Raw genomic sequence first — 27985 nt, 5'->3', positions numbered from 1 at the left:
AATAAATGATGCTGGGAAAACTGGATATCCATATGCAGAAGAATGGAAGTAGACCCCTGTGTCTCACCATATGCAAAATTAAAATCAAAATGAATTGAAGACATTAGGTTAAGTAAAATAAACCAGGCACAGAAAGACAAACTTGGCATGTTCTCACTTAAATACTTGAACTCATGGAGATAGAGAGTGGATGATGGTTAATGAGTACAAAAATATATTTAGATAGAATAAGATCTAGTATCTGATAGCACAACAGGGCAACTATAGTCAATAATTTCTTGTCTATTTTAAAATAACTAAGAGTATAATTGGATGTTTATAATATAAAGGATAAATATTTGAGGTGACGGATATCCCATTTGCCCTGTGATTATTATGCATTGTATTCCTGTACCAAATATGTCATATACCATATATATATACACACACACACACATCTATGTACCCACAAAAATTAAAAATACATTTGAAAAAAGAGTGAAAGTTGGGTCAGTTCTTCCTTCATTTATAAAATGTGGATAACACCTCAAAGGGTGGTTCAGAAAATTCAATGAGATACTCCATGTAAAGTGCTTTATCAAAAGTACGTGAGTGTTATAATTAGCTTGGACACTGGCATTTGTATTATATTAATTATTCTTCTTCTAGCATTATTCTCCACCAGGGGAACCCGATTTCAAGGCACGTCTGACTCAGTGAACACATACATTTAGCTCTTGACTCTTGAACCTGCCCTTGGTTCTCAATCAGAGCTGCCTCCCCAGTCACCACGACTCTCAAATGCACTGAACAGAGTCTCCCCAAGCCAGCTCTGCTGGTGTGGAGCCCATTTGAGACATTAAAGCTGAGCCTGGTCTGGCCTTCCTAGAGGTGGACAACTGGGATGCAGAGTCTGGAGCCCTGAAGGCTACAACAGCTTCAGAATGCCGAGTGTCTCCGGGGTAGAAAGAACTTACATCTCGTACTGGCTCTGCAAGCCACAGATGGCTCGGTGTTTGCTGTGGAAGCGGTTCTCCAGGTCGATCTTGGTCTCACCAATAAGGTCATCTGTGCCAATCATGTCATGGTCATAGATCAGGATGGAGAGCAGGGACTCCTTTGGGAATGTGGCTTGGATCTCAAATGACCTGTGGTCCAAGCAGAGACTTCGAGAGTCAGTAACATTTGGTGACACAGGGAACCATTCCCAGCTTCACTTTTAGCTAGCCCACTATTCATGTGAACTCATGAAATACTCAGCAACTCAGTTAATACTTAGCAGATATTTGTTTGGTTTTTCATTGCAGTACAAAGAATTTTCAAGTCTGTTATCAATTTCAAATAGCCAATAATCTCCCCTTTTCATGGACCACATCTTGTAGTCTTCGACTAGGGTGATGGAGAGGAAAAACTTTGGATTTTGGTTTCAAACAGGACTGATTTTTAATTTTGGTTTTGAATCTGCAACTTCCTGATTGTAAAACTTTGGGAAAGTTATTTAATTCATCTTAACCTCCATATTATAAATGAGTATATATGTCTTCTTTATAAATTTAGCATAGGGTTTAAATGCAGTATTGTTTCTATAAAACACGTATTTTACTTTCAGGCATTCAACTGGTACCCAATACGCTGCCATTCCCCTTCCCCTCCATTATTGCTTCATCAACAAATACTAGCTACATTTATTTTAAATGAAAACCTTATAAAAACATAGAATTGCAAGACCAAAGTGCTGTCTCTACAAGACTATGTGCCCCTTGAGAACAGGGACCTGCCTTTCTTTTTTTGGTTTCTGCATTGCTGGAGCCTGCACTTGACCTGCAGAGAGTACACACAAAATAAATGTTTCTGTGACCCATACGAGATCTCAGAAATCACCATATCCAATCCCTTCATTTTACAGATAAGGAAATTGAAATCTAGAGAATACTAGCGACTTGCCCAAGGTCATCAATCAGGCCAATCTAAGTGCCAGGTTCTTAATTCCTAGCTCAATGCTCCTCCCATGAAACCACACCAATGCAAGTTGTCTCAAGGAGCATTAATGCTGTTGGATTTCCTGTGATGATAAATTATCCATGCTACTGAGTTCCTGCATTGGGACTGGTACTTGAAAATTAAATGTTAAGCAAAACTCTACATTGTAGGGAAATGCCTCCCTGAAAACAAAAGCAAGGACACAGCAGTATTCTCCAGCTGTCTAGACTGTCTGCTCTGGTACAGGATGGGCTGGGCTGGGAGCAGTGGACAGAAAGGAGGGGGAGCAAGGAGAATGTGAGCCCATTATTTCCCTGCATGTCCACAGGGCTGTCTGGGCTGCTGCCCTCATGGTCAGATCCACTTAGCCCTGACACTCGCTCCCCAGTGAAGCAGGCACAGCAACTGCAGCATGCCCAAGCCAATTAACCCTCCTCAGAGAGAAAAAAGCAGAGACGCTGGACAGCTCCAGTGATGGTAACTGACAGAAGCGGCTCTAGCAGGCCAGGGATATGGTTGTGTGGGAAAGAAATCCGTATGTATGTCTTCCATCTGAAGGCACCGTATTGCCTGCCTGAGCTCCAAGATTTACATTCTAAACTGTAATTGATACTCTGCAGGTGCATCACAAGGAAGCCTCCAGCCATGTGCCCCTGAGCCATCACCATTACTGTCACTGGAAGGACTTATTAAGGGTTTAACTGCTGCTGGCAACCATGACAGAAGACTTAATCACCCTGGCCCATCTCCCCAAGCTGTGGGCCCACATATTAATGTCACCTAAATTTCAAACGAAGCTGTCAATAAAAGTTACCAAAAACAGGGCCGGGCGCGGTGGCTCACACCTATAATCCCAGCACTTACGGAGGCCGAGGCAGGTGGATCACTCGAGGCCAGGAGTTCAAGACAAGCCTGGCCAACATGGTGAAACCCCGTCTCTACTAAAAATACAAAAATTAGCCCAGCGTGGTGGTGGGCGCCTGTAGTCCCAGCTATTTGGGAGGCTGAGGCAGGAGAATAGCTTGAACCTGGCAGGCGGAGGTTACAGTGAGTCGAGATCATGCCATTGCACTCCAGCCTGGGTGACAAGAGCAAAACTCCATCTCAAAAAAAAAAAAAAAACAGCCCACTATGGTTGAACTTCCAGTCACCCAGGGAAAAATTAGCCTTATACCAACTTGTCAGTGAGGTACTATCCCTAGATGTAAGGGTAGTTTGGGAAAATAGAATGCATCATGAAATGGGCCAAAACTGAGACTTGGTGAAAGAACGAAGAGCCTCTGAGCTTCAGAAGAACGATGTTCCATTGTTCATTTGGTCAGTCATTCATTCTTCAATGTATTCATTTGTTCATTCAGTATTTATTGTGTGTCTACCACGTGCCAGGCACTGCAGTTTTTAAGAGATAAGTAAAACAATTTCTTTCCAGTGGGGAAGGCAAATAAGAATATGGCTAAATCAGGTGGCAGGAGCTCCAACACAGTTACAGGCAGGGTGTCACTAGTACACCTGTCTAGGGAGGGGTGACTATGGAAGGTTTCACAGAGATGACTCTTTGACTGAGCCTTGAGTGCAAATGGAAGTTCTCCGTGCTCCAGATCTGCAGAACTTCTAATCTTAGCCATTTTCCCAACCAGGTCAAGGTCCTTGATCATACAGGCAATTTTATATCTGCCTGATTTTTTTTTTTATTCCCTGCCTCCTCCATAAGGGCGTAGGTTCCATGGAAACAGGGTCATGCACACTTTATACCTCTCCAGGAGCTGGCACATAGTCACCAAAATGACGACCTGATTGGAAAGAAAAAAGCATTTGCAATCTACTCACAGGGTGATGGTGAGTTTCATGTGTCTACTTGACTCAACTATAGTCTCCAGTTATTCAATCAAACACTAATCCAGGTGTTGCTATGGTGGCATTTTGTAGATGTAATTAACATCCACAATTAGTTGACTTTAATTGAAGAATATTCTCCTTGATAATCTAAATAGGCCTTTTCTAACCAGTTGAAAACCCTTAAGAGCAAAAACAATAATCTCATAATAAAGAGGAAAAGCAGTATATATTGCTACGGGTCGAATTTTGTCTCCGCCAAAAGATAAGCTGAAGCTCCAGATCTAGCACCTCAAAATCAGACCTTATTTGGAAGTGAGGTCTTAATAGAGGTAATCAAGCTATAATGAGGTCATTAGGATGGGCCCTAATGCAATATGACTGGTGTCCTTGTAAAGAGGAAAATTTGGCACAGAGACAGATGTGCACAGAGGGAAGATGATGTGGAGAGATGCAGGGAGCAGGCCACGTGGAGATGAAGGCTGATATTGGAGCAATGCATCTACCAGCCAGGGAGCACCAGGAATTGCCAGCAGATCACCAGAAGCTGGGAGGGAGGCAGGGAATAAAGGCTCCCTTGCAGCCCACAGAAGGAAGCATCCCAGAATATCACACTTTCAGTATCCCAAACTGTGAGAATGAATTTCTGTTGTTTCAGCCACCCAGTTTATGGTATTTTGTTAAGGAAGCCCTGGGGAATTCTCTCTCTTTCTCTCTCCTCTGCTAGGTCCCTTCCTGTGGTGGAACCCTGATTGATACCCCCAGTTCCTGCCACATCACATCCTCCCTACACTCTGAACTTTGCAGGGCAAAGAACACCCATCCCTTCCCACCCCCTCAACACTCCCAAGATGGTCTTATGCCTTCCCAGGGTCTTCACAGGACTTGCAGCAGCCTATGGTAATCACACATTTATTTGATGTTCTGTCAATATTCGTGGGCACCTTGAAGGTACAGATTGTGGCTTGGTCCTCACTGTGTCCCAGCACTTAGCAGTGTGCCTGACACATGGTGGATTCCCAGTAATTGTGAGGAATAAATGAAGTTCTGCAGGTGGACAAGAAAAAGAAAGGCATGTCATGGTGAGGGCACAGCAAGGACAAAGTCCTGCAGATGTGAATGAGTAAGGGGAGGTAGAGCTGATTTATTAACCCATTGTTCAGTTCCTTAGGATCTCATTTTGCTTTATGGTTAATTATCAAGGTGGTGGAGACAATGGGAAACATTCTGGGAAACCGTAAGAGCCGTGAGGAAGAAACTGTCAAAGCCTACAGACATGCACCATATCAAGATGATGTGGAGATAGGGCCCCATTAAATCCCACGGACAACTGACTGGCATTTTGTCCATCTAGCCACCCACCGACCCACGCACCCATCCATCCATCCATCTATCTGTTCATTCCACAAATACATACTGAGCACCTGCTGTGTGCCAGGCCCTGTCCTAGGTGCTGGGGATATGGCATTAACCAGACTAGACTAAGTCCCTGCTCAAATACTTCTTACATTCTAGTGGGGAGATGGGAGATGGCCAATAAATCCATAAACATCTAATCCATGTCAGAGGCTACGAAGAAAGGTAAAGCAATGCAAGATACCAGGGCATCAGGGGTTGGAGGCTGTGACACCCTCACACTGATACTGAGACGCTGAAGTTATGAGGAAGGATTCCGCAGACCCCGGGTCAGGCACAAGAACCCTCTACTCTTCCTGCTTGAACACTGTGGGATTGTGCTGGCAACTTCTGTTCCTAAGTAAAAATTAAATACATATCCAACAAAACATCCACATCTGGAGAGCTTTTGGATGAGGTGCTGCAATATCAGAGGCATGAAGGAACATTACTTCATCATCCTCTTCTCTTGTTTGCCATAACCATATAGCATGGGTAGTAAAACAAGTCTAGTTCAAGGCACTGTGGTGAAAGTGTCTACCAAGCGGTTGTCACACTGAAACACTAGTTACATAAGCGGCAGGTGACGATAAAGGTCATCTCTAGATGAGGGAAGCAAGGGTAAGTCCCCCCAGCACTGTCATTCTCATTAATCTGGACAGGCAAGATCATTTATTGCCCTCATTTCCTCAGGAGCAATAAAATGTAAGAGGCTAGTGCTGATTAAATGTCAGAGGCTCCAAAGTGATCACAGATGTGTAAATGAATTTAAATGGGGCCAATGGAGATTTTATCCCATGTTCCTGCTTACTCAAGAAACTCAAGAAAGAAGAAATTAAACACACTAAAGATGTATCCTCTGCTACCACAATTACCAAGGTGGAGAGGAAGGGAGCTAATGTGTTCTGAGTGTCAACTGTGTGCTGGCATAGCCAATGTGATGTGCTAGATGCTTTACACATTTAATCTTCTAAAGGAATCTGAGATTTAGGTGTCACTGTTGCTGCTTTGCAGGTCAGGAAAACTAGGAACAGAGAGGTTAAGCCATCTGCCCAAGGTTGTAGAGCTTGTATGTGGCAGAATGAAACCAAGGCCACCTTGATTCCAGAGTGAACGACAGGTGCACAAACTCAAACAGGGAACAGCAATGCGTAGCACATCCTATTATAGGATCAGTGAGCATGGCAAGGTTGCTGTGAGCTGGCAAATGCCTAGTCCCCTTATGCAAATGCAGTAGCTTTTAACACTTTACAGGAAAACAAAGCACAACTTGAAGAGAGAGTTCAACTTTTTGACCTCAGGAGTCACCTCAAATGAACCTCAAAATGATACGATGGAAAAATCCCTTTAGTAGGAGACAAAAGACTAAACTTCTGGCCCATTATCCTCCAATTGTGTCATCTGAACTTGAATATGTTTCTTAACCTCCCTAGACTTTGGCTGCCTTTTTTATAAAAAGGAAATCTCTGCTCTGTTCAAAAGCACAAGGCTGAATCCAGTGACCCTGCAAGATGCCTATTAAATCTAAAATCCAGAAAATGGTAATTAGAGAGCTGTGGGTATATATTTCTCTACTTAAGTTCACACACACACAAAAAAAAAAAAAAAAAAAAAGAAAAAGAAAAAAATTACAGTAAAGAAAGCTATGGGTAAGGAGATCACCAAGTACCACCAAATTCCTCAGGGGACCATGGAAGAATTCAATCCTGCTCCATGGACATAGGTTTGCTTGGTTTTTACCAAGAGCAGAAGCCAGCATTTAACCTCCTGGCACCATTTCACCCAGGAACACACACATGCACACACCGTCCCCACAGAAACACAGCAGGAGCAAGCACAGAAAGGACAATAAAACGCAGCCCAGGTGGCCACTGACCTTCCAAATACTGGGTTCAGTTGTTTGGGGATGTATTTATCCCGGTCTTTGATTTCTGTCTTGCCAAGCTTGATCACAATGTAGGGATCTGATTTGCCATCTGGATCAGCTGGACTAAGATTAAATGCCTGGAAAGGAAAAAGAAAATGTATTTGGCTCAATAGCTCTCAACGTTGGTTGTACACTGGGATTACCTTGGTGCTTTCAAAAATGCTAATGCCTGACTTCTCTCTCTAGATAGTCTGATTCAATGGGCCAGGGCTTTGGGCTTTTGAAAACCTCCCTAGATAATTCTAGTGTGCAGACAAGGTTAAGAGCCAGTACTTTAGCATCTGCATTTTGCTGTTAAAAATAAAAATTACTGGCTTTGCCCAAGTTCAACTTTCTCTGGAGTCATCTCCTCGGTTGGAAAGAAGCTCTTGGCACAGAAAAATGAGAAAAATGCTGGACCAGGAGGCAGAAGGCATGAGTTTGAGTTCTAGTTCTACAGTCATGCACCTCTTTATGATGTCTTGGTCAAGGACTGACCACATGTACGATGGCAGTCCTGTAAAATTATAATGGAGCTGGAAAATTTCTATGATCCAGGGACATCATATCTGTTGCAGTGTTGTAGTGCAACACATTACTCATATGTTTGTGGTGATGCTATAAGCAAACCTACCATGCTAACAGTCATATAAGACTATACAATCTCGAACAGTACATAATACTTGACAATGACAATAAATAATGATGTTACTGGTTTATTTACTATACTTTTTAAACTTTAGAGTGTACTTTTTCTATTTATTATAAAAAAGTTAACTGTAAAACATCCTCAGGCAGGTCCTTCAGAAGGCATCCAGAAAAATGTGTTGTTATAAGGGATAACAGCTGCATGCGTGTGATTGCCCTTGAAGACCTTCCAGTGGGACAAAATGTGGAGGTAGAAGACAGTGATATTGATGATCCTGATCCTGCGTAGGCCTAGGCTAATGTGCGTGTGTGCGTGTGTGTGTGTGTGTGTTTGTCTTACTTTTTAACAACAAAGTTTAAAAAGTAAAAATAAAATAATTTAAAAATAGGAAAAAGCTTATCGGCTAAGGATGTCAAGAACATATTTGTGTACAGCTGAACAATGTGTTTGTGTTTTAAGCTAACTGCTGTTTTGACCAGAGTCAAGTTAAAAAACCTTAAAAGTCTAAAAAGTAAAAAAGTTATAGTAAGCTAAAGTTAATTTATTATTGAATAAGGATAAATGTATTTTATAAATTTAGTGTAGCTTAAGTACACAGTGTTTTTAAACTTTACAGTAGCAGACAGTAACATCCTAGGCCTTCACATTCACTCACCACTCACTCACTGACTCACCCAGAGCAACTTCCAGTCTGGCAAGCTCCATTCACGGCAAGTGCTCTAGACAGGTGTACCTTTTTTTCAAATCTTTCATACTGTATTTTTACTGTACCTTTTCTATGTTTAGATACACAAATACCGTTGTGTTATAATTGCCTACAGTAGTCTACACAGTAACGTGCTATACAGATTCATAGTCTAGGAGTGCAATAGGCTATACCATCATGTAGGAGGCCATACCATCTAGGTTTGTGTAAATACAGTCTGACACTTGCACAACACTGAAACAGCCTAACAACACATTTCTCAGAACGTATTCCCATTGTTAAGAAATATACGACTATATTTCTTTTTTTTCTTTTTTCAGACAGTATCTTGCTCTGTCGCCCAGGCTGGAGTACAGTGGCGTGGTCTTGGCTCACTGCAACTTATGCCTCCCAGGCTCAAGTGATCCTCCCACCTCAACCTCCCAAGTAGCTGGAACTACAGGCATGAGCCACTACGTGCCACTAATTTTTGTATCAGAGATGGGGTCTTACCGTGTTGCCCAGGCTGGTCTCAAACTTCTGAGCTCAAGCAATCTGTTCACCTTGGTCTCCAAAAGTGCTGGGATTACAGGCATGAGCCACAGCACCTGGCATTACTACATTTCTAAGTAGTGTGTGATATTGGGCAGGTCATGTCGACTCTCTGAGATCTACCTGTAAAATCATGGGGTGGACCTGAAGGCCCTTCCCAGAACTAATGGTCTCTGAATCCATGACCCTATGACTCTTGCATTTAGCACTGACCAGTTGAATGATGATCTGTTTCTGAGAATAAAGTCTGATTCCAGACAATCTAGGCCTTATACTGTCAAAGGCAAATACTTTCTAAGGAAAGGCCAGAGTAGGAGGATGGTAAGAAATGGTATCAAAAAGATGGAAAAACTCTGCAGCAATGAAAGCTGAGAAACAATTCCATATTTAGGACTCTATCCTGTAGATAGAATAGTGTGAGCTTATAAAGCTGTATGTTCAAGGATGTTCACTAGAACACTGTTTAATAGCCAAAAATTGTAAGCAATGTATTTGTTGATTACTTGGAAAGAAATACAATGCAAAACAGTCCTTCCCATTTCTTCTTGTCACATCAGCCAATTTTAATTCTTTACAAAGCAGTTATCTCTGACACGAATGCCGTTCATTTATCTGTTCCTTTGTTTATTTTTATATCTTCCTAATTCTCACATCACCCTCAACTAGTATGTAATCTCCATGAGAGCAAGAGCACTGTTTATCTTGTTCATTACTTTACCTCTAGGACATAAAATAGGGTCTTCTTAATATTTATTGGATAAATAAAAGAATACTACATTTACTCAAGAAAATGCTATACAGCTACTAAAAGGAATGAAGACCTGTACATACTAATTTAGAAAAAAATGGCCCATATATCTTGTTAAGTAAGGAAAAAAAGAGGTGGGGAAATTTGATTTCTTTCTTTATGCAAGTTTTAAGTAGCATTTTTTTTTTTACTTGTTAGTGTTCTTTTAATTAAAAGATTTGAGAATTTAATTAATTAAATATTAGTATGAGAGCAAACTACACATAATCAAACTACTAGAAGTATCAATGAAAAGTATCAACTGTCCATAACTAGTGAATTTGCCTACTGCCACCTTCTGACTCCCTGTTTGTTCAAGTCCCTCCTGTTCTCAAGTTCCAGCCCAAGGCCTCCCTCCCCCATGCTACCTCCTGGACAGAAACCTGATCTGTTTCTCTGGCCTTTGCCTAGAAGGTACTAAACACATAAAAGGTGTGCAGTAGATATTTTCTGAATGAATACATGAATAAGGAGACAGATCTTTCTCCAATCTCTGTAGTTCACAGAAATTCTTCCTTCTCCTTCCTACTGTTCATACTATTTATGGATTCCCCAAACTGTATCTTAGAGAACTTTAGCTCTGTAAGATTTTCTGTAGCGGGGAAAAAGATATGAGGCAAAAGTTTAGAAAATGCTGGTCAAGATTACTAAATAGGGTTTATTTGCTTCTGAAAAGCTCAGAGCCTTGAATGTGCTAATGAGCTTTGTAAATCTCAAAGGTTGGAGAAGGAAATATGCACTATTTCTCCAATTTATTTGAACATATGTTCTGTTTCCTAAGGAATGCCTACATCTCCCAAAACACAAGTGACTTCCTGAACACAATTTTGAAAAGGTTAGTCTAAAGCATCCTGAGGGTGGTGTTTCATGTTGACTACCCAACATTGTCAGTGACTTTACAAGTTCTTCTCATCTTTCCAACTACACTGTGACTTCCTTGAAGGCAGAGACTATGTTCTTTTCATCGCAACATCCCTGGCACGTGGTGGTTGTGATGATGATACAGAGGATGATGAAGGAAACCTGAGAACTGCATGATGGAAAAACATTTATTTCTCCCTTAGCATTAAAGGATAATTCATTTTTATTTTGTGTTACATTTATGTTTCTTTGAAACAATGTAGGCAATGGAAGCAAACGGTTGACATAAAATAAGAGCATTATAATAAAATACAATTACAAAAACCACATCCAAGGTCAGGAGATTAAAGCAAATCCATGAAGCACTGGGGTTCATACGGTTGCTTTGATCGAGCATTAAATTTGGCCCTGAGCTTCTGCTAATGAGGCCGAAAAGTTTAATAATCAAAGTTTTGTGCTGTCATTATCAGGAAGAAGGAAACTTAGAGGAGTTAACATCTTTCTTGGAAACACATTCAAAGCGAAATTGCCTACTGCAATAGTGCAGAGGCATGGCTGTGGGAGGAGAATTTCACAATAACTGCTGCCCTGTTCTGCCTTGGTCCTTCCCCCTAACTGTCTTTCCTGTAGTTTCCTGCTTCCCTCCTATTTGGTTCCCCCTCCTGCCACGGGCAACCACAGGGAGCAGATAAAACTACACTGACAGAACAGTCCTGTATGCTCAGAAAAGCCATAACATGTCTGTTTTGCCAGCCTAACTTCATACCCCCATATGTTGAACCCCTAACTCCTAAGGTGACTGTAGTTGGAGACATGGCTTTAGGGAGGTAATTAAGGTTAAATGAGGTCATAGTGGTGCTGCTCTAATATGACAGGGCTAGTGTCTTTATAGGAAGAGGAGAATATATCAGAGCTCGCTCTCTCCCTATATACACTTGCACAGAGGAAAGGCCATGTGAGGACACAGCAAGAAGGCAGCCATCCACAAGCCAGCAAGAGAGGCCTCACAAGACACCAACCCTGGTAGCAACTTAATTATAGACTGACGGCATTCAGAACTCTGGGAAAGTAAATTTCTGTTGTTTAAGCCTCCCAGTCTGCCATATATTTTGTTATGGCAGCCTAAGCAGATAAATACACCCCCTCAAAGCAAACAAGGATGGCTCACCGCGACAATGTATACTCTGATCAGCACTGTGACGGGGTAACTGGGTGGAATCCCTTGCTGGATTCTCAGCTGCCCGCTGTCCTCAGAGCTAGAATCATCGGGGCTTTTGTAGATGCAGAAGGAGCCCTGGAACCACAAAATGCAACCCATTGAAATGAGATGGTCATATGTCCCACCAAAACCCACAGAGAGCACAGTGCTGGGAAAATGAGCACAGCCTGGGAATCTGAAGGACCTGGGTTGGTGCTAAACTTGCCAGTTGGGTGTCCTTGGGCAATTTATGTAGCCTGCTTGCATCTGAGCTTCTTCATGGTACACCCATGAACTGGCATTGTACATTAACACCCCCACACAGGACTGTTATATGAGGAACAGAACAGATGGGACACGAAGTGCCTTTTACATGTGGGGTGCTGTGCTAGTGCTTCCCCCATTATCTCATTCAATCCTGACTGCAGTATTCCTATTTCCAGACATAGCAACTGAGGCTTAGGGAGGTGAAGCACTTTGTTCCAGATCATGCAGTTGGTTAGTACTATAACTAGGATTTGAATCCAGATGGGCAAACTGTAATGCCTGTGCTATTTCCAACATAGCATGCTGCATAGAAAGGGCCCAGCTTGTTGTATGTTTATAGCGAATGCTGGCTACTACTTTGTGATGTTGACACTGTAAGTCTACGAGATGAAGGGCTGGTGTTGCCTAATTAGTTTAATCGTCCAACTGGTAGGCTTGCATAAGTCACACATTTGGTATGCCAGGGATGGAGAGAACAAAGTAAAGTTCAGTGTTCCTTTCAGGAAATGAGTCTGTCTCCTTATTTTTCACCAGACTGAGTTCCAATCCACTGGTCACAACCCAAAAATATCTTAAAAGACTGGGGTTAGGTTTTGTGGAGCTCTAGAGAGGGACTTGAGTACAAATTAAGGATTTTCCCTACACACATCCCACACCACAATTCCATTAACAGAATTGAGTCATACCTGACATTTATGGACAGGGAGAGCCAAATAAAAGGATTAACAGTGGAACCTGCCTTAAATTTTCCTATGACTCGATCCCCATCAAGACCATGGTCATCTTCTGTAGACTTGCCTCTGAAGAGCTCAAAAGTTTTCACCCAGTCTTCAAAATTGTTGAATTCACTCTCGAGATCACCATCATATATCTTTAGGGCAAAGGAAGAAGATTGTGCTAAGTGGAAGGAAAGCCCAGGATTGATTTAACGAGAAATGCCAAGATTCTCCAAAATCAGCCTTGATATGTGTCCCTTGGGAAAATCTGAGGCCATTGGTAATTTATCTTCAGCAAGATAAGGAACATGGATTGGCTCAGCACTCCTGAAACTGCTACTGTGAATTTTATGAAATGTTTTGATGAACTTTTAAATTCTAAAAAGTATAGGTAAATTTTTAAAAATTGTAATATATAAGTATAGATACAACAAACCTTTTAGAGCTAGTTGATGCCATTGGTTGTTGGATATAAACTATAATGCTTTGAGGAGATTCAAATCAATAATGTTCATTAAATATATAATTATTAACATATATAAAGCGATGGAATACTTGTTTTTATTGTAATGCATATAGACATGAAGTTTCCAAGGGGAAAATTATATACATGCTTTGGAAATGCAAAATTGAGTTGAGTTTTATGTTTGGTAGTATAATTTACTTATTCAGCTTTCCTATATAAATTGTTTACCTAAATTGGTTATCTATATATATAATTTTCACACTTCAAATTTTCATAGCTATCAATATACCTCTAGCTAATACCCTCTGACTAATATTAAGATTGGCCTAATGGAGCTGACTTTAGTTGGAGTTAAATCTCCTGCTACCTTGAGTGTGTATACATTTGCATGATGATGACAAGCACCTAGAGATGAGCCAAAGGGAGCTCAAATGCTGTATATTAATTTGCAAGGTCCACACTAAACAATTTAAGTTGTGTCCCTTCTCCATATGAGGGTATAGAAAATGGAAAATGAACAAGCTTCCTGTCTTGGCTTAAATGCACATCAAAGTTTACTTCTCTACATCGATGATAATGAAGACAAAATAAGTCAGTTAAACAAAGGCATGACTAGGGTTGACCCAAGCACTAACAGAACCTCATTGCTGAGCATCCCTCCCCATCTGTGGCACAGATGCCTGTGTCCCCACATACCTGCAAGATGGCCAGGTTGGGGATTCCATCATCTTTGAGTTTCTTCTTGAGCATTTTGTCTTTCTTCTTCTTTGGGCCATCTTCTATCTCTACCACTACCTCATCTGGCTTTGCCTCTGTGGATATTCAGCAGAAATTAGATTTCTCATGGCGGTTGAGATGAGAAGGAACAAAGCCAAGCTCCTTCTTTCCCTTTGCTCTGACATGTCCTATGTTGTGACCCTTCAGAAGTAGTAACTTGTGACCTTTCTTTTTAAAAACAAATAGTAACTTTTTGCCGTAGGATTGTTACATACAGTCGGTACAGTGCCTGACTGCAGGGCACCCCATGCATATATAAATCCAACGTCAGTGGATCCCCTAGGGCTGGGCAATAGGAATAGGGCAATGGCCCTATTCTATGGGCCAATGTGTTACAGTGCATATAAGAACTCGTTAAACTCGGCACAGAGAGAATAATTTGCCCATTCACCCAATTAGCAAAGAACAGACTTGGAACTTGGACTGACTCCAAAGCTTTTTGGAGTCACTTTCTCTCTCAGATCCATTAAGGGACTTGAGAGACATCTAGTTCAATATGAGGCTCAAATATCCTAAGGGTCTTGTGTGCAAAGTTGTTAGTGGGATTACTCAGTAATTTTTTAGCAGCAGGCTCTGCAGGGGAGAAACCGCCTGATATGGACTCTAGCTCTGTTATTTTCTAGCTGTGTAATGTTGGACAAATTACTTGACCTCTTTGTACCTCTGTTTCATCATTTGCAAGGTGAAGATACTATTTCCTATGACAAGGGGTTGGTCTTAGAATTACACGTACTAATTAGGAGTGGTCTGAGGAACTGAGCCTGGCTCTGGTTTTTCCACCTCTATCAGCATCAAATGAAAGAACATTGACTGCTTAGTGTTACAATCGTATTTAGGCTGAGACCTACTGTTGGCCTGAATTGAGTTTGTGGTCATTTGAAATCTGAGGCCTCTCATTTGACCTTCTGCCAAACAAGAGCTGTCCAATCCTGTAGACTGAGTTTTGGAACCCAAATCCAGGTCTTTATACTCACCTCTAATAAAGTTTATCATGTTGACTTTGACCGGTCATCCAGATTGCTTCTATTTTTATTCTATGGTTTCTACATTAAGACTGTCAACATAGGAACTTGAGCCAAAGGGTCCATTCCAGCACTGAACTGAATTCAGAAGAACTGAGGTCTGGTTCCAGTCCAGCACCAAGAGCTACATGACCACATTTTAAAGTTCTACCATCTTTCTGAGATTGTTTCTAAACTCAGGAAAGGAGGGAGTTGAGCTCTAATACACCTCCCATGGCTTCCATTTTACAATTTTCTTGTAACAATGGCCCTATTCTATGGACAAATGTCCCCAGAATAGCTGCTTACCTGTATTGCCTTTTTTTCCCTTGGGATTTCTCTCCTTTGCCTTTGAAAAAGGAGGAGACAAGATTATTGACACCGCAATACTTGATTTATTAATTCTGACTAACAATTCTAATTCAATTATCTCAGCCCTCTGCATTCCCAGAGAACACTATTTTAAAAGAATATTCAAACAGTCTCTAAGCAGTCCCCCAAAATGAAGCCTCACTGTAAAGATCTGGGGGTTAAGCCCAGTAGGATGCCCTATCCTAGAAAAGAGGTATCCGCACATCCAAGAAAACTGTGATCAAGCTGTAGACATCTTTGTCCCCTATATGCAGGACCCTCTCAGCCACAAGGCAAGCCAACTATCTCCCCAATATTTTTCCACCTCCCTAGAGCATCTCCCTGGTCCGCACCATGAGTTGTGTCTGTTGGCATGTCTGGTCCTTGGGATGGTACCATAGATTGGGGAGGTTAAAAGAGAAAGAGGAAAGGGCTGAGTTCTCACAGGAAGTGATAGTGTCCATTGCAGCAAAAGGAGGGAGGTTGGAGGCAGGGACTAACATTTGCTTTTTCAGTATATATCAATATTTGAGAAATAGTTCTAGATGCAACCATAGACTTTCCAAACTAAAGAATCAGAAGAGCATTCAATTAAATATAACATCCGAGTAATTTTTCTTCCCTTCCATACTTAGGGGTGAGAAATCTTACCACACCCAGTTGCCGAGCTTTTGCCAGACTCTCCAGGCCTACTCCCCACTGGCTCTCCACCTTTATAATTAGATCTGTCTCATTCCATGGACAAGAGGCCCTGCTCTTGCTATGCAAACCCACTTATAGTACCATTTGCTAAGGTCATATGAACTTAGAATCCTGCTGGTGACTTGGGGTCCTTAGACTGGGGTATCTCCTGAGGCCCCAATAATTGATGCCTACCTGTCCAGAGACCCCATTTCTCCCTGCTGGACCCCCCTGAGTCTGGCTGGGGGGCAGATCCTCCAGATGCCATGCTAGACTGAACATCCTTCCAGTATTTACAGCAGATCTTGTGTCCTAGGGCCAGCTCCAGCCAAAAAGTGGGAATTTTGTAATTCAGGATCTCTGGTTCTTCCAGGCTTCTTACCTTTCTGCAGTTAACAGAACCACACCTGAGTAGGGCCTATGTACAGTGGCATTTAAAAGGAGGTTATGTAGGACTCAGGGTGGGAGAAGGTGCTGTTTTCTTATTGAGTCTCTTGACTGCCACAGGTAGGGGAGACTCTACCTTCTGGGCTTTCTTCAGGGAGGCGTAATACTTAGACCACCAGTCAATCACGTTTTCAGCAGATTCATCCGCTATGGTCCTCTTTCTCCTCTTAGTGGACCTCCGGGAAGGTTTCCTGGGATCCTGGCAAGGGATGGGGGAATGAGTTATTAGTTCAACATCATTTGGCTGCATCCTGGTGGTCAACTGGCTTGTGAGGAAGTAAACATTTAGGAAAACACACAGAGGTATCCACTGGTTTTATGCTGGCAGCTCTCTGTATCACTTCCACAAATCAAAGTTCAATAATCTATTCATCCATTCATTCATTGATTATTGAGCATATGTGAGATACTGTTTTTGACATTAAGGATGAATGGAGAATTAGACACAATCCCACACTGGATAGCTTAGAGTACAGGAGCTAGGCATGCAACAAATGAGGACTAGACTATATGATGCAATGCGGTATAGCAAGGTTATAAATCATTGAGCAATTAATATAAATGTTGTAATTCTCAGTTTCCTCAACTAGGGGCAATAATACCCACCACTGTCCTGAGGATTAAGTGACATAATTTAGGCAATTCTTTGGTGTCATTTCTGATTTGAATGTGTACAAGTAAATGACTTCTATCACATAAGTGATGGGGTGGCAGGAGAGGGAGTGATAGACGTGTGGTAGAAAGGAGGCATTTGTGGGAGAAGACGGGGTCCTGCTGGAGCTACGGATGCAGGACTCACCAGGCATTCATCTTCCATTCACTCACCAAGTCATCTCTTGAGTCCGTACCATGATCCAGGCACTCTATCGAGTGCAGGGGATATAGAGATGTTAAAAAATTACCTCTTACCCTGCTGAGGCTCACAATTTTATGATGAATCTGAGATGAACGCTGAATGATGAACACTGAATCTGAGAAGTCAACAGAAAGTCACAGGTGCAACGCTAGGGGAATGCAGCAAACCGCGTAAGGCGTCACAGAGGGTCGCTGACCAGGCATGAGATGAGAGCAGCCTGTGCAAATATCCATTCCATGCACCTATCTCACTTTTCCACTCTTTTTTTTTTTTTAATTTCATCCTTTACCATTTGCTGGGCAGGTTGTTCCTTAAGACCTTTTTGGTTTTTTTAGATGGAAGCTTGCTCTGTTGCCCAGGCTGGAGTACAGTGGCATGATTTTGGCTCACTGCAGCCTCCACCTCCCAGGCTCAAGTGATTCTCCTGCCTCAGCCTCTGGAGTAGCTGGGATTACAGGTGAGTGCCACCACACCTGGCTTATTTTTTTATTTTATTTTTTTTAGTAGAGATGGAGTTGCACCATATTGGCCAGGCTGGTCTTGAACTCCTGGCCTTAGGTAATCTGCCCACCTCAGCCTCCCAAAGTGCTAAGATTACAGGTGTGAGCCACCATGCCTGGTCCCTTAAGACCTTCTTAAAATGGCCTTCTCTTTTAATTCAATTGGTACACCAAGATTTTTCACTCAAATATATAATTTAAAAAGATTAACCATATCCTTGTTTTGTGGTTATTTGTGTACTTGTCAATCTCTCCTTCCAGAATCTTTACTATTTTACTCCTCTTTAGAATCCAAAAGATGCATCTTCTTGGTCCCATATGATCTTGTACAAAGTAGGACCTAAATATTTGTGGAACATGCTTGGATGAAGAAGCCCATGGCCTTTCCAAGCTAATGAATTAAGAGTTCCCGTTCAATTAAATATTACTGTCAATTAAATATTAAAGTGACTAGCACTTTAATTTCATGCACATTAACTTTCTGATCCTACAACAAAGCTGTGAAGTGAGTATTAATATCCTCATTTTAGAAAGAATGAAATGATACTCGGAAATGTGAAGCTGCTTGCCCACGGTCACACTACAAGCAACTTCATATTGTTTGAGGCCTCCAATGCAAACTCCAATGAGCCTTGTAAATATGGAGAGGGATTTTAGTCTGACCTTAGGTTTTCCATCTTTTGGTGGCTCCTGGGCTACAGGTTTGTGTTCAGGCTCCAGCATCGGGGATGAGTCAGGGATGTCAACCAGGGTGGCTGGCTGGGCCTGGGCAGAGTCGGGCACCACTGTGGGAGGTGGCTCAACATCCACATAAATGTGATCTGCTGGGGGATCCTGGGAGGAGCTGTGGGCTCCAGAGGACTCAGGGGCTGTTAGCGAATCTGAAGTCTCTGAAATGAAAGCACATCAGGTCATGGAGCTGGGCTGCATCACAGGGTGGTCATTTCAGGAACCTAATACTAGGAATCAGTCAGATCTGGATTCAAAAATGTCAGGTTGCTAATATTTCTGAACCTCATTTTCTTATGTATAAAATGACAGTAAAAATATCCATCTCACTGGGAGGATGAAATGAGACCATGATGTAAGGCGTCTGGCACATAATAGGTCATCAATAAATGGTTGTATTTGTTACTGATCACTCAAAGTAATTTTAATCAATTGTGGTCACTGGGATTACGAAAATAAAGGTTTCGGGTACAGATTCTGTGTCGGGGGGGATTGTCTCCCTGTTGTGTGTTAATCTGGGGAGCCTTTGGAGCTCCAGAGAGCCATGAAGCCCCCAACTGTAGGCAGAACCCTGGGCATATAAGTACATGTGCCTGGCAGGGAGCAGAGGTATGCCCAGAGCTTCGTGAGATTCTTAACTGGGCTGCTGATGCCATAGAAAGGTTATAACACTGTCCTCATCTCTCCGTTTTATGCTGTAGGAGTCAGTACTCGGGAACATTTCCCAGTTCGGTACCCCCATGGCTGCCACAAACTCCAGAGTTTCTCTCCCCGCATTTGCTGACTTTCCAACAGCAAATGCAACCCAACAAACTCTTATGGGTATCTACTTCATACTGGGCATAGAGACAAAGAAACCAGTGAGACAGACTAGAAATCTTAGAAATGGACAGGGGATGTATGGCAACTTGGTTTATGAGAAAGATGGCAGTACAAATCATTGGGAAAATGAATGATAGGTCAGCAGACCCTTTGGGGGGAAAATGGTGCTCTATATGGAGAAAACTGCAGCTGAATCTCCACTTAAAATCATATATAAATGCAGATGATTAAAGATCTAAATGAGAAAGCTAAAACTATAAAGCTAGTAGAAGAAAATATAAGATAATACCTTTGTGACCAAGGGGTGAGAAAAGATTTCTTAAACAAGACTAAAAATATAAACTATAAAGTTTAAAACATGGAGGGGTCTGATTATATCTCAATCAAGGATTTCTGCTCATAGATAGGAATTATAGACAAGGTTAGTAGTTACCATACTAGGAAAAGATATAAACAATATCTACAATCCACAGGATTTTAACATCTAGAAAATACAAAGAATTTGTGAATCAAAAAAAATTAAAGCACATAAAATATGGGCAAAGGACATGAACTGGCATCACGGAAGGAAGATGAATATGGCAGCAAGGATATGAAGGGTGTGTACACAGTAGCAAGCAGAGAAATTCAAGTTAAAATAAAAATTAGATACTAATCTATATCCACAGAGTAGCAAAAAGCTAAAACCAAACCAAAGCAAAACAAAAATCTAGAAAGTTGGAAAATAGCAGGTGCTGCTGAGGAGGAGAAAAATGGGGTTCCAAATGCAGAAATGGCAGTATAGACTGATGTAGACTGGTGTAGATCAGTGCGGCTCTCTAGAGTGCCCCCTGGCGCTAATTAATGAAAATACATGTACATATTTCCTGGGACCTAGCGATCTCACCCCTGGGTGTACATTCCAGAGAAATTCCCACATAGCATCTTCCCTCAGGGAACACACACAGGGATATTCATTGCAGCACTGATTATGGAAAGGGGAGTTGAGGCAGCCAATGGGTCTAATATGAGAGGAAAGGAAAAGTTAAGTGTTGTAGATGCAGCAAGTAATAGTAACAGGCTAATGTACACACAGCAATGTGGATAGAGCTTAAAACAGAGAATTCAGTGAAAAGAATAGGAAAACAAATGAAAATTATAGCATCATATTATTTAGGTAGATTAAATCGACTTAAATTTGACAAGGATGGTGGTGTAGGGCCTGCAGTGGGGAGGGAACTGGGATTAGAGATAAGGAATAAGGAGGACAGTGGACAGAATGAGAGAATCTTTGAATAGACCAATGATGATTGTACAGCATGAAACGGAGACGTGCAATGAACTCAACTTTGTGCACCTGAGATACAAAATAGAACAAACTAAAACAACGTCAAGCACAGAGCCAAGCGAAATGTCAGCGTGGAGGCAGGCAGGAGCGTAAGTCCTATTCAGGGAAGGCGCGTTAGAGTTAATGACCCGATGTGAGTCAAAGTAAGAATGTGGCAGCCAAAGAAAGCAGAGACCCCTGCAGGAGCAAGCTCATCAGAAAGATCCACCCAGCCACTGGGCTGTGGGGCATCCTCTTTGAGCCAGCCCCATAACAGGCACTCTGCAGGCGCCATGACTTTACAGTTACAGCTACAAAATCTAGGAGCAGCTTCTCACCATGCCCAAGTTGGGTTGCATCCACGTGTGAGATGGGGGCAAGGGGCTCTCTGGATTTACACAAAAACTGCTTCAAGTAGTTGATGGTATAGGTGCCCACAAGGGTACTCCTCCCAAAAGCTCTCCAGTCCACCACGCAGATGCTCAGTGGTGGGTGCAGAAGCTCATTCTCAGGCAGTTCCTGCAGAGAGAGGCTGAGATGAAGAGGGGCCTGGGCCTGGCTGCTTGAGGCCTGGTGACTCTTCCATGGGCAGACCCAAAGCCAGCTGGGCATCCAGCCTACCTTGTCTCTGCCTTGCCATTCTGTCCCTCCTGGCCAGTCCTGCAGCTTGCCAAAACTCTGGAGCAGTATCTTACCAAGCCAGGGAGTAATTCACCGAAATAGGAAGTCTGCCTTAGTAACAATTTGTCCCAGGTTTAAATTACAAAAATCTCTCACTTCTGTGCTGTCTCTGACAGTCATTTTCAGACCTCTTTATTTTGTCATTATCTGCCAGAAGAACTCTCATCTCCAACGAAAGCTTATCCAGGCCCGTTATATAAAAGAGATGAAAGTCAAGCCATTTAATACAGAGCTGAGAGTGAAGGGACAGTGCCCCAGCCACCTGTTTTCCCTGGTGGCCCCCGAAATGCAGTGCAGTGTGATACAAAAGGTTTGCAAACACCGCGCACATTCTTCCATTGTAGGCTTTGCCAACTGGGGATATATGTCCAGTGGAGCAAGCTGGGTTGCACAAAGCAATATTTTTCTTTGCAATTAGTTTCAAATCAAAGCACAAAAAAGTATGTTGAAATATTGAAATAAATAAAAGCACAGATGTCAAAAAATCACTTTAGAAGCATAAATTCACATGTAAACTCCTGACATTCTAAGTACAAATTCTTTTTTAAAAAATATAGCCATTAAGCCTGTCATCCCAGCACTTTGGGAGGCTGAGGCAGGTGGATCACGAGGTCAGGAGATCAAGACCATCCTGACTAACATGGTGAAACCCCATCTCTACTAAAACTACAAAGAATTAGCCAGGTGTGGTGGCAGGTGCCTGTAGTCCCAGCTACTCGGGAGGCTGAGGCAGAAGAATGGCATGAACCCAGGAGGCGGAGCTTGCAATGAGCCGAGACTGCATTACTGCACCTCCAGCCTAGGCGACAGAGTGAGACTCCATCTCAAAAAAAAAAAAAAAAAAAGTAGCCATTAAAATAAATTTTATTACAGTATTTTCTAGGCCAGTGGTTCTCAAATTTTAGTATATATCAGAATCACCTGGAAATCTTGTTCAACTAGACATCTGGCCCTCCCCACAATAGTTTCTAACTCAGAACAGCTGGACCTGAGAATGAGCATTTCTAACAAGTTCTCAGGTGATGCTGATGCTGATGAATTAGGGACCACACTTTGGGAACTGCTATTCTAGGAAAAAGTTTGTCAACCTGCTTTGATTGCTGTATGATCCACACTGGAAAAGTTTCAAAACAAAACAACAACAAAAGTCTATTATATCTCATTCTGAAATTCTGGCTTTTCACTAAATTAATTCTTTCTTGCAGATAGTGGACATCTGAAACCCTAAAATGTCTCATCTGTGGAAAAAAGAGGAATGAGCCAGGTCGGGAGAGTGAGAAGCTCGCACCACTTCGAAAGCGTCTGCCTGGACGCTGAAGTTCGGGTTGTTCTTGTAGCTCTGGATCACACAGGACTTCACACCTCGTCCTCCGCACTCGATGAGAACCTGGGGCCGATCCACGGAGAGGAGCTGCACCTTCTTCATTTCCCGAACTCCCCAGAAGAGAACCTGAGGAGACGACCAGCAGAGCCATCGCCACCCCTCCACGGAGGAGCCCCACGCCTGCCCTGGCTCTGTGTGGAAAAGTCAGACCTTCTCCCCAAGAACCACGCTATGTTCCTCCAGGAAAGAACCGCACAGCTTTTTGAGGGCTCATTCTTTTTCTCCAGGTCTCCCGCCCATCCCATACCACCTCTCCTACAATTCAGGCAGGGCCGCTGCCCTTGAGTCCCAAAGAACAACTCAGCTCCTATCCTGACCCATACCTCCACTCGGTATTTGCTCAGCACCGGCCGAATGTTGGCAGGAACCGGGTAGATCTGGGTGATGTCTGGTGGCTCAACGGGTGGGAGGCCTTGCAGCCCGGAGGAAGGGACCTACCACACAAGGCAAGTATGAGTTAGACACTGGAGAGACACAGGGGTGGCAACGGTGCCACATAACCACCTCATCAGTAAGATGTTCACTGTTTTGCCAACAAAAGTCATGTTTCCAGCTTAAAATACAAGGACCATGCATTTTACCATATATAATTATGTATTAATTGATAAATGCATTCATTTACAAGGGTAACCAACATTTAGCGAGCACTTAAGATGTGCCACAAGGCTAATAACCCAGAGCTCACAGTATAGAGGGGAGAGAGAAAAACGAATACGGAAGACAGGTCTTTACAACTTAATAAAAATTACACAAGAACCACAGCAGGGTAGTGGAGAAGGAGCTTCTATCAGATTCCAAACGTTTGAGTCTTAATGAGCCCCACTCCCTTCGGACTTGTCAAGATCTCCAGAAAAGCCATTATGCACTACTACTACGACTACTACCAAAAAAAAAAAAAAAAAATCACATTTAATCCAACAGAGACTACGTCTTAATCAGTGGAGCAGAAAATGAAATGTTTTGAAGGCAGATGAAAACTTGTCACTTCTTGTGCACTTGGGGTTAATGAAACTTCAGGACAATTTCAGCTTTGCTGAAATTTCACACAAAGGACTTACAGAGTTCTACTGAGAACAGGGTTTTTTTCCTCAGTGTAGGCTATCTCACACTGCCCTCAAAACCTGGTTCGACACTTACATCTTTCAAGAAGGTTTCCCCAAAGAAAACAAAAAATAAAAGCAGCTTTTTTTCTGACCCGATCCCAGCTGCTTCTACCATTTCAATGCCGGTTGAGTGCAATGTGTCCTCTATACAGATTTCGTGCAGAAATTAGGAGACCGAGTCCAGAAATAAGGCTCTGCTGTGTGAGCCTGCACAAGTACCTTTCCCTCTCTGAGCCTCAGATACTGGGCCAGATGACCCACCAAGCTCCTTGGGAATCAGATGTTTTATTAAACATTGCGTTGGAGCAGGGGGTTCTCCTTCCTGGGGCTGTTTGTCTGCCTGAACAAATTACAGGGACTTGGCCAAGAGGAAGTCTTTATTTACTTCATTCTCCAAGCCCCTCCATATACAGTGAGTTCTTGATAAATGTTTATTGGTTGACTGACATATTAGTCCACATGCTCCGTATGCTAGAAAAAGTCTAATTGTGCATCACAATCTGCAAAATGCAAATATATCACCATTCCTTTTTCACAGACATATTCTAGTTGGCAACAGCAGATGTGGTTAAGCTAATTACAAGAAAGCTCAGAAAAAGGAGAGCAGATACTGCAAATGTGAAATAGGCTTAAGGTAATGAAGCTGCAGGATGCACCAGCTCGGATCAAGAAGCTGGTAAATGACAAGGATGGCAATGCCCAATACTGCCTGGCATTGAAGAGGTGAGCAATTTAGCGTGCAAGCATCACCTCACTGGGAAAGTCAATAGCCCCTCTAGCTTTAAAGGGAAAGCCACAAAACAGCTGTGATGGTGGCATAGGAGGGGCTGCCTCTAGATGTGCTTTTAAAAAACCATCATATGTTTTATCCTGGGGCCGCTGAAGTATCAGCTTGGGAAATGGCCAAAGAAGTTTTGCTTCATAAATGCCTGAAAAATGCTGTTAAGAGCTCAACACAGCCCTTAAAGAATCCTATAACATGGTGGCAATTAAATGACTTTGCTACCAGCCAAGATTAAGCTTTTTCCAGTGAAATGGGTTGGTTGCTGGCCTATAAAACCATATGATATGCAGTTAGTCAGCACATAGGGCCAGGGAAAAACAAGGGATTGTTATGAAGGCAAAATAGCAAGAATTGGGGGTGAGCAGGATGGGTAGTTGGTCTGAAAGCCAGACTGCTCTAATATCCCCATGGAAGTAAAATATCAGGACCTCAAAGTAGGTCCAGGACAAGGGTGAACCAGTGTGGCACACAGGGTACAAAAATTAAGGAGGCACTCACTCTTAGGGTCATGCATGACCCTAGTCCCAGCCCTGCCCATCTGAAAAATCACTAATGCTCAGAAGCCTTTCTCCTTTCTGTCTCCCTCAGCCCATAATTTATATTTCTATTATATCTCATCTTTAGTACAGTGGTTTCTTGGGCTCCATCACTTAAGAGCTCACTACATATTTTTATGTAGAAATGTCTAGCATGCAATAAAATATGGGAGGCACAGAGATAAGACAATGTGATTAACAAGAGAAACTAACCAAAGAAACAGACTCATAGAGGATTCAGATAATGTGGTAATCTGACATGAACTTTAAAGTAACAATGCTTAATCTGTTCAATAAGAAACCAGATAAAAAGTTTCAATAGATAAATGAAATCTATAATAAAAAAAGAAATGGAAATTCTATGGCTGAAAATTTAGTCACTGGAAAGAACTTAGTGAATAGGTTTTAAAAAAGAGGCAGGAGAAATGAGCTGGAAGATAGGCCATATTATGGATAAAATAAAGCTCAGAGAGACAAAAATGATAGACAATGCATAAAAGAACATAAGAGGCACAGAGAATTAAAAGGTCTAATATACATGTAATTGGAGTCACAGAGGAGGCAAAAAGAGGTGAGGCAAGGAGAGGAGAAAGGGGAGAGAAAAGAGGAGGAATAGAATAGGACAGAAGCAATCTTTGATAAAGGCTGACAATTTTCCAAAACTAATTTAAAACATCAAGCCAGGGTTTTAAAAGCTCTATAAAACCCAACAAGATAAAAACAAAACTGTACTTTAGTACAACATAGTAAAACTGCTAAAAAACAAAAAATAAAGAAAAGTACCTTAAAAACAATCAGATGAGGGAAAAAAAAAAAACAAAGATCACTTTTTAAGGAGCAACAATAAGAATGATAACCAACCTCTCAAAAGAGAAAGCACAGCCCAAACAATGGAATAATATCTTCAGCTTGCTGAAAGAAAATTGTTTCCAACCCAGGCAAACAAAACAAAACAAAACAAAACAAAACAAAAAAAACCTAAGAGGAAATTTAACGAGCCTAACATCAAACAGTGAGATTATGGCAAAGCCAGAACCACCAGAAGAGGTAAGTGTGAGCTCCGGGATAAAGTTGGTGAGTTGAGGAGATTGTCTGGAGGGCTTGAGCAGGGTCTCTACTGGAAGTTTGTTTGTTTGGTTTTCAATAGTCTTACTCTGTCACCCAGGCTGGAGTGCAGTGGTGCGATCCCGGCTCACTGCAACTTCTGCCTCCCGGGTTCAAGCAATTCTCCTGCCTCAGCCTCCTGAGTAGCTGGGATTACAATAGCATGCCAACATGCCCAGCTAATTTTGTATTTTTAGTAGAGACGGGGTATCACCATGTTAGCCAGGCTGGTCTTAAACTCCTGACCTCAGGTGATCCACCCGTCTCTGCCTCCCAAAGCGCTGAGATTACAGGTGTGAGCCACTGCACCTGGCCTGGAAGTTCTTAATATTATGTAAGGATCATCAAGCTTTCCCTCCTTGACCCTTCACTAAGCCTATTTTAGGGTGGATGCCTTCTGCAAAGTCTTTATTAGCAGGTCAATAATCAGTTAATAACACTTTACCTTTAAAACAGGGAGAAAGCTCACACAGAGATGCTCTCTGAAGCTATTTAAATCATTTAACTCAGACCTCTAATGAGAAGACTTAATGAGTGCCAAGCATCAGAGAAGAATATCTCATTTTTTAAGCCAATAGAACTTAGGTTAAATCTATACCACATAGACAAAGAAGATTAAAAACAAATGAAAAAATTCGAGAACATTCACATGATGGTAAGAGAAAGAGTCCTAGAAAGTTGAATGAAAAGGAAGAATGGATTCTAAGCAGCAGAGTTAACACATAAATCCACGGAGGCTGCACACGGCACAACTGTAGGGGGTGCCAGCCACATTGACCAAATAGCAGTGGCCCCTTCTGGGGGGCTGTAGTGCACTACCCCTCTAGGAAGGCTGAGATATTTCTAGGAATTGGGAAGTGTGTTGGGCAGAATAATGACTCCCCAAAGATGTTCATATCTTAATCCTCAGAACCTATAAATACGTTACCTTAAATGGCAAAAAGGAATGTGGCACGTGTGATTAAATTAAGGATCTTGGGATGAGTAGTTTATCCTGGATTATCTGGGTGGGCCCTATGTATCCTTGAGGGTCCTTACGAGACAGCAGCAGGAGAGCCAGAGTAGGAAGAGATGTGGTAATGGAAGTAGACAGGAGGTTCTGGGGAGAAATAGACAATGAGAGAGAGAGACTTGAAGAAGCTATCTGGCTGGCTTGAAGGTAAAGGAAGGGCCACCAGCCAAGGAATGCAGGCCATTCCCAGAAACCAGAATAGACAAGGAAACAGATTTCCCCCTAGAGCCTCCAGAAGGAACACGGACCTGCTGATGCCCCGATAAGGGACCCTTTCCAACATCTGACCTGAAGAACTGTAAGATAATAAATTGGGTTGTCTTAAGCCACCACGTCGGTGGTCATTTGTTAGAGCAGCAATAGGAAACCAACACAGGAAGCAAAACATTCTAAGAAAGGGAGGTGGACTTTCCAGAAGGAGAATATTCAAGCAGCAGAGGAGAGGAAAACTGTAATAGGAGAGAGAGGGCTCTGAAAACAAGAGAAACATTATAAAAGTAGAGGAAACAAGTGTTCTAAGTATGGAGTATGGAAAAGAAGGCCAAAGTGTGAATAACAACAGACAGTTCTAAGATTGCAAAAGGGGACACTGCTGTGAGGGGCCTGGGGAATGGCCCGACAGTTGAAATCCGGCTCA

At 42.3% G+C, this 27985-nt stretch overlaps 1 protein-coding gene and 1 long non-coding RNA gene across 2 annotated transcripts in view; one reads left to right on the top strand and one right to left on the bottom strand.

Moving 5' to 3' along the window:
- The window catches only part of FER1L6 (fer-1-like family member 6), a 195362-nt gene that overhangs the window by 38227 nt on the left and 129150 nt on the right, over positions 1 to 27985 (bottom strand). Inside the window, exons 24-34 of the mRNA XM_012001151.1 lie at positions 23133 to 23243; positions 22714 to 22875; positions 21083 to 21263; positions 18551 to 18777; positions 16608 to 16730; positions 15362 to 15401; positions 13971 to 14086; positions 12832 to 12963; positions 11796 to 11921; positions 7064 to 7191; positions 957 to 1127 (exon numbers count right to left, since the gene is read on the bottom strand). Of these exons, the coding sequence (XP_011856541.1) occupies positions 957 to 1127; positions 7064 to 7191; positions 11796 to 11921; positions 12832 to 12963; positions 13971 to 14086; positions 15362 to 15401; positions 16608 to 16730; positions 18551 to 18777; positions 21083 to 21263; positions 22714 to 22875; positions 23133 to 23243 (1517 nt within the window). The remainder of the gene's footprint in view (positions 1 to 956; positions 1128 to 7063; positions 7192 to 11795; positions 11922 to 12831; positions 12964 to 13970; positions 14087 to 15361; positions 15402 to 16607; positions 16731 to 18550; positions 18778 to 21082; positions 21264 to 22713; positions 22876 to 23132; positions 23244 to 27985) is intronic.
- LOC105554610 overlaps positions 22632 to 27985 on the top strand; it is a 16222-nt gene continuing 10868 nt past the window's right edge. The window contains exons 1-2 of the long non-coding RNA XR_001008353.1: positions 22632 to 23255; positions 24451 to 24635. This is a non-coding gene — a long non-coding RNA (uncharacterized LOC105554610). The remainder of the gene's footprint in view (positions 23256 to 24450; positions 24636 to 27985) is intronic.

This window comes from Mandrillus leucophaeus, unplaced genomic scaffold (assembly GCF_000951045.1).
Source record: "Mandrillus leucophaeus isolate KB7577 unplaced genomic scaffold, Mleu.le_1.0 Scaffold650, whole genome shotgun sequence".
Taxonomy (NCBI): Eukaryota; Metazoa; Chordata; class Mammalia; order Primates; family Cercopithecidae; genus Mandrillus; species Mandrillus leucophaeus.
The sequence above is the reverse complement of the archived record's forward strand: the minus strand, read 5'-3'. Positions and strand labels throughout refer to the sequence as shown.